This window comes from Musca autumnalis, unplaced genomic scaffold (assembly GCF_047663935.1).
Source record: "Musca autumnalis isolate F117 unplaced genomic scaffold, ASM4766393v1 scaffold_1, whole genome shotgun sequence".
Lineage (NCBI taxonomy): Eukaryota > Metazoa > Arthropoda > Insecta > Diptera > Muscidae > Musca > Musca autumnalis.
This window is the reverse complement of record NW_027411644.1, coordinates 129,875,679-129,883,452: the sequence shown is the minus strand read 5'-3', so window position 1 is coordinate 129,883,452 and position 7,774 is coordinate 129,875,679. Positions and strand designations below refer to the sequence as shown.

Below are 7,774 nucleotides of genomic sequence, written 5' to 3'. Positions count from 1 at the left end.
CAAAAGAAGAAGAGTCTTACGCCACTAATGAGAGAGAAATGTTAGCAATAGTCTGGGCATTAGATAATCTTAGAAACTACCTATATGGTAAATCAAAAGTAATCATCTACACTGATCATCAGCCCCTAACGTATGCACTTAGCAATAAAAATAGTAATATGAAAATGAAAAGGTGGAAAGCTATACTTGAGGAATACAACCATGAAATAAGGTATAAACCAGGCAGCACTAACATAGTTGCAGATGCCTTATCAAGACCCCCGACTTCTGGCATAAATAATCTGACTGGTACCGTCCACAGCGACGAAAGTTCATCTGAAAATTTAATACCTAGTGTAGATGCCCCTATTAACGTCTTTAAAAATCAGATCTTCTTAATTATTGGGGAAATTTCATCTTATCAGTTTAAAATAATATTCCCTGGGTTTCATAGGCACACCATTGTAGAGCCGGTATTTGACAGCACAAATTTAACAAATTTGTTAAAAAGATACCTCAATCCTTCGGTTATAAATGGCATTAAAGCTCCGGAATCAGTAATGGGAAAAATACAAGAATTGTATCCAAATCATTTCGTTAATTATAAGGCACGTTATACTCAAAAATTTGTCGAGGACATTACATCTGAAGATGAAGAAGAAGACATTATAATCGAGACTCATAAGCGAGCCCATAGAAATGCCGTAGAAAACAAGGCCCATATTTTAGAAAGATTTTATTTTCCTAGTATGTTTTCTAAAATCAAAAGAATAGTAAAACTGTGCTCCATATGTAAGAAAAGCAAATATGATAGACACCCTAATGAACCAAGATTAAGTGAAACTCCAATCTCTTCATATCCCGGAGAAGTAGTGCACATAGATTTGTTCTCTACAGATAGAAAAGTAATTTTGACGTCCTTGGATAAATTTTCTAAATACGCGCAAGCGAAAATACTAAATGGAAAATCAATTGAAGACATAAGAAGAACTTATATTTTTCTTTGGTGTTCCTAAAACAATCGTCATGGACAATGAGAAATCTTTAAATTCGGCTTCCATACTCTTTATGATGAAAGACGAGTTAGGCATAAATGTATTCACAACACCACCATACAGAAGCGAAGCCAATGGACAGATTGAACGTTTCCATTCTACGCTTGCTGAAATTATGAGATGCCTTAAAGAAGAGGAAATATGTAGGAATTTTGATGAATTGGTAGAAAGAGCAGTGAATGAATGTAATCATTCTGTTCATTCGACTGTGGGTAGAAAACCAGTAGATTTGTTCTTTGGAAGAACCGTCGACTTTTCACCTGGGGATTATGAACGGACACGTGAGACAAATATAGAAAGGCTACGAAAGAAGCAGAAAAATGATTTAAAATTTCATAATAAGAAAAAATCTGAACCTAAAACTTATATTCCTGGTCAAACTGTTTTTGTCAAAATCAATAAAAGATTGGGAACCAAATTGACCCAAAAATATAAAGAAGAAATAGTAAAAGAAGATAGAACTTCCACAATAGTGACACAAAGTGGAAGAGTCGTCCATAAGAAACATATTAGAAATTAAAAGCATTTTCGTTACAGGTTTATATTGATTCTAGGCAATTGTGCCGGAAATATTCAAATACTGGATTATTCCAACACCAAATTGGTTACAATTGATGCTGGCTTAGCAAAAATCCAGTCTGGTACATTTAAGCTAGTACACGTGTTTGATTTGAAAAATTATGAAGATGTTGCTATAAATATGGAAACACTAATTGGAAAAAACATTGGCATTCACCATCCCATCCTTCCTTACCTACTCCACTATACATCCCGAATAAAATCCTGCCTATCCCGCTTAAAACCAAAACTTAGACCTAAGCGATCTATAGATTTGCTAGGCAGTGCTTGGAAATGGTTGGCTGGAACACCAGACCACCATGATTTAGAGATAATATCACAAAAAATAAATAACATGTTACAGAATAATAATAATCAAGCCATTATAAATCAATTAACAATAGAAAAACTAAATACAATTACAAATGAAACAAATAGGATAATTAAAGAAATTAAAGAGGAACAAACATTGGATAAGGTAATTGAATTCAAATATAAATTGGAAATAATTCAAGAAGAACTAGAATTTGCCATCCAATGGGGAAAAGCCAACATAGTGAATTCAGTTGTGTTTTCCAATGTGGAAATAAAAATATTTGAAGAAATATTCGAAAAATCCGAAATACCATTTTCCAACATTGATGAACTTCTGAAATTTGCCAATATTAAAATTGCTTCCAATCAAGAAATACTTCTCTATATCATAAGCATACCTACTACAGGTGAGAAAAATTGTAGAAAAAACATCATTAAACCTGTAAAATTTCAAAACAATATTTATAAAATAAATTTCAGAAACATTTTAATTTGTAATAAACAAATATACGGCCTAAAAACTAATCGTAATCATTTTGACAATATAAATATTTGTAACTTTAATGATATAATTAACATAACAGAATCGAGCTGTATTCCCAAATTAATAACTAGTAAACCATCATCATGCACGGTAACAAACAACGAAAATATATCCTCGGTTGAAGAAATAGAAGACGGATTGCTGTTCCTTAATCAGTTTAATGGAGAAATCATGGCCGATGACTCCCCCATTTCCCTAAACGGCACCTTCCTCATTCATCACTCGAATACAAGCCTCAACATTGACGGAAGATCATTTCTAACTACACAGATTGCAAAATCAAAACCTTTGCCAGCGCTGCTGCAAATTGACGAATCCCACTCTCAGGAAGAGACCTTATCATTGGAAATGATGAAAACACTCACAAGCGATAACATCAACACCATTGAATCTCTAAAGCTTGACAAACACATAAACATTTGGATAAACGTGGCTCTTGGTTTGACACTCGTAATATTAATTTTGTTAATCCTGATACGTCAATATAGAAATAGAAATGATGCAAGAAATACAGAAAATGATGAGGTGCAAATCGATATCGAGGACAAGCGAACACCTTCAAAAAGGAATAAAAGATTTACAAGTCTAAATAACATCCCGTTTTTCTGAGGAAAACTTTCGTGCAAACCAATGTTCATACGGGACGTATGAAATTTAAAGGGGGAGGAGTTAACATCAAATATATTTCTTCAAACCACTGTCCAAACATCACATCATATCGCAACATGATCTGCTTAGTTTGCATGTGAACGTCTGGACAAACGTATTCGCATAAGTTCATTTAATATGCCAACGAGGAGTATTGGATTTCACTATGGGAAATGCTGAATAAACTACACGTGTAGAGGGAATACAGCAAAATTAGGTTTGGATTATGATTAAATTAAGTTAAAAGTTTTGTGTCCATTTATTACTCAATAAAGTAAGACGTGCAGTTCGCACGTCCGGTTTTTTAAAAACATAAAATAATTTATTTTATTTTATCTTATATAAATGAATACAAATAGATTAATTACGTTCAACATGTATAAAAGAGAACCTCTAGAGCAACGAGCCAATCAGGCAGGCTTGTGTAGCATTTGCACTGACACCGTTGCGCAGACAGTACAGAGATACAGTGTGAATACAGTACATGGGGATCACCATTCATCCATCGCAGCAGAAGAACGCCAGCTGCCATGGCAAACACGAGTGATCCATACGATTCAGCCGCCTCAATTCGTATTGGGACCCAACACATGCCCGGCATGTCGTTTGGGACCACACGGCACACTGCATTTGTTTAGCTGCCCAGCCAACCCCACTGACCTGTCTCCTGATTCTTTATGAACGCATCCAGTCCAGGTTGCAGAATTCTTGAGTCTGGAACAGAGGAACTAGATCCTGATAACTGAAATAATGCACGAACATATATGCGTTGCTACAACAACAAGAACAGCAACAACCGAAGTGAATAAATAAATAAACAAAAATTTTTAAAAAATTATTGAACCAAAATTCTTTGCTTCCCCAACTCCCTCAATTAAACAAGAATTTTTGGAATACTATTTTTTTTACAAAATTTAAATAGAACACTGCATCCTTCTATTACTGTAGCTAATGTGGCGTTTTCTGGCTATATTGGGTTGCCATCGTGTGATTCTCGAAATCCCCATCAGTTTCGTATTCTTTACTATGGTAGCCATTTGTATTATGTCAACATCAGATACAATAGCACAGGTTGCGACATCACAACTTTTACTTCAGATAACTGAAATAATCATCCAATTTTCAATTCAATTAACATATTTTCGTTGACGGATTTTGCGACAATTGAAGTAATTTCTAAATATTAAACGCAATAAACAAAAATTTCCAAGATGACTCTTTTAATTTTTCTCGTTGATTATAAGGATTTATTTTGTACAATTACTTTTGTAAACGGAAGCTTATCCTGAGTCTTTTCGCAAAAATGTTTTAAAAAAACATTTTAATATCGCCGTTGATTGATCTACACACAATATTTGGTGGCTTGAAGATTAAATCTACAAAATATTTGATGATAAGTCGACATTTTGTCACAGGGCTGCCTCACCAACCATGTGAATTCCCTATTGTCATGCGATACTGGTTCCTTTATTGAATAGTTGCGTGTGAATTGCTATGGCATGATCGGATACACTAGTTGTTTGCAAGGTCAGAATTTTTGTATGATCTTCTTCAGCAAGAACATTGTTGATTCGTAATATTTCTTTAGATGGAGCAGTTTCGTGGTTTAACGATCGAAACAAGGGTGATATGAGAGAGATCCGCAGTGACGGATTCCGTTTCGGACTCGGTGAACTTTACGGCAGCTATCGGCTTCACCAACTACCTCCGAGGTAGTGCGCTTCTTTTTCTCAGTCTTTTCCAAATGATCGTCGATTTGCATTAGAAGATCAATGCCGAACATATATGTAGCGCCCATTTTACTACGAAAAGAAATTAAGAGTTACTCGGAGTTCGAGGGTTGGTCGGTCAAAGGGACCAACTTAGATATGGGCCGCTTTACAACGCCATTTGATGTGCGAACATCCAGGATGTGGCCAATTCTTCAAATGTAGGCCGAACGATTTGAACCTGTTTTCGAAAGTGTTGGTTAAAACTTTACACTCCAGCCTCCCAGAGTCCACCCATATGTTGGGAACCGGCTAGAATTAAATGCGACGAAACGTCCTGAGTTCCGAATGTAGAAAAAACCGAATCACAACTACCCCGAATGAATTGTCGGTAAATTTGACGTAACTCGCGAGAAGCGCCCACAAAATTCCTACCATTGTCCGTAAATATGGAGTGAGGACAACCACGACGTGCGATGAAGTGCGGCCAAAAAATTAGCCGTCGACAAATCCGAAACTGCTTCCAAATGTATCGCTTTAGTAGAAAAACACACGAACACACAAATGTATCCTTTTGTTGTCTTGCAGCACGACCAGTAGATGACTTAACGTTAAAACGACCAGCAAATTGGACTTCCGTTGAATTGAATGCCCTATCAATAATGGTTCTCTCTGGAGGAAATGCCGCCATTATTTGACTACAATGTCGTTTCTTCTCCAAAAGGCATATTTTGCAATTATGCATTGGGACCACACGGCACACAACATTTGTTTCTTTATGAACGCATCCAGTACAGGTTGCAGAATTCTTGAGTCTGGAACAGAGGAACTAGAACCTGATAACTGAAATAATGCACGGACATATATGCGTTGCTACAACAACAAGAACAGCAACAACCGAAGTGAATAATTAAATAAACAAAAATTTTAAAAATTATTGAACCAAAATTATTTACTACCCCACCCCCTCAATTAAACAAGAGGTTTTTTAATGTCATTAATTTTGGTTCTTTTTATTGATTTTTATCAATACTATACAGGGTTTTTAAGATTTCATATAAATTTCTCCATTACATCTGGTTCTGAATTTTTGAAATACTATTGTTTTTGAAAAATTTTAAATAGAACACTGCATCCTTCTATTACTTTAGCTAATGTGGCGTTTTCTGGCTATATTGGGTTGCCATCGTGTGATTCTCTAAATCCCCGTATTCTTTACTATGGTAGCCATTTGTATTATGTCAACATCAGATACAATAGCACAGGTTGCGACATCATAACTTTTACTTCAGATAACTGAAATAATCATCCAATTTTTAATTCAATTAACATATTTACGTTGACGGATTTTGCGACAATTGAAGTAATTTCTAAATATTAAACGCAATAAACAACAACTTCCAAGATGACTCTTTTCATTTTTCTCGTTGATTATAAGGATTTATTTTGTACAATTACTTTTGTAAACGGAAGCTTATCCTGAGTCTTTTTCGCAAAAATGTTTTATAAAAACATTTTAATATCGCCGTTGATTGATCTACACACAAAATTTGGTGGTTTGAAGATTAAATCTACAAAATATTTGATGATAAGTCGACATTTTGTCACAGGGCTGTGTCACCAACCCTGTGAATTCCCTATTGTCATGCGATACTGGTTCCTTTATTGAATAGCTGCGTGTGAATTGCTATGGCATGATCGGATACACTAGTTGTTTGCAAGGTCAGAATTTTTGTATGATCTTCTTCAGCAGGAACATTGTTGATTCGTAATATTTCTGTAGATGGAGCGGTTTCGTGGTTTAACGATCGAAACAAGGGTGATATGAGAGATGAAGGTGCAGGATTTATTGCTGTTGACGTGAAAGGTTCTGAAAATAATCTAGGGGCAAAATTGTTTGTGGTTAGAAGAATTTGATGATTTACTTCCGCTGTTGGACTTAGATATCTGGGCCCAGACACTAAGCAATTATAATGTGACCACGCATGCTCAGCTCTCGGCAGTGTACTTTGAGAAAATGCGTTTTCGTATTGACTTCCATGCTGAAATGTATAATAATTATTGTTTTTACTTAATCTTACAGCATAAAATGTAGGATATAGAAATGACTACTGAAGCCCTAAGCTAACCGAAAATTTTTAAGAACCTTATAAATAAAAGTACTAAAAATTAAAAGCACAAAAAGCTATTCCGATATTTGTTTTAATACCAGGACTGTTCGATAACCTACAAATTTGCACAAACTTTTACAAAATGCTGTTAGATAACAGACTTGTTCAGTTAAAGAGAACTGAGAAATACTTGCAAGAACCTGCAACTACTTTTTACGTTTGCGCAGCTTGTGTGGGTATAGTTTGCGTGTAAAACAGGAATGCGTTTTTTTTTTGCAAAAACAGTATCAGCGATCCAACTGAGTTGTCTTTGCATTTGCTCTTCTCCCTCACGCACACTGTACGTGAACAAACACAAACGATAATCATCATTGATTTGATTGTATTTTGTTGGTCTCCACTGGTGTAAAAATTATGGTGGTCGTTTTGTGTTCTACTGCTGATTGCGTAAGCAGCAATGGCTTGGCCATCAGGGGTATAATGTAATAGTACAATTTCGTGATCTTTACACGATGAATGTTGTAAAGGCTCCGAAATCGCGTTCCGAAAAATAAAAGAAATAAAACACGAAGGTTTTAGTTTCAAAGAATATAAAAGCAAAGCTTTATTGAGTAAATCAAAATAAATGTAGAAGTAAATAAAGGGACAAATAGCAAGGATGGCCTGTGTTACAGTTGGCGATCGAAAACGAAGTAGCAATTATAGTGCCGAAAGGTCGCGTAGAGGCAAAAACAACACTCGCAAGAAAACCCCTAGATGACATATCAATGTTGTTACAAAAAAGGAGTAGGCAGTTTTCTAACGATTGAGGGAATCGAATACAATGAAAGTAAAGCGAAAAGCGAGCATTTCCAA

General features: G+C 35.4%; 1 protein-coding gene across 2 annotated transcripts in view; it reads right to left on the bottom strand.

Moving 5' to 3' along the window:
- Positions 1–6,216: 6,216 nt before the first annotated feature.
- The window catches only part of side-VII (sidestep VII transmembrane protein), a 1,783,907-nt gene continuing 1,782,349 nt past the window's right edge, over positions 6,217–7,774 (bottom strand). For both annotated transcript variants that reach the window (XM_073992706.1, XM_073992688.1), the window contains exon 16: positions 6,217–6,850. In XM_073992706.1, coding sequence (XP_073848807.1) covers positions 6,452–6,850 — 399 coding nt within the window. In that variant the 3' untranslated portion in view covers positions 6,217–6,451. The remainder of the gene's footprint in view (positions 6,851–7,774) is intronic.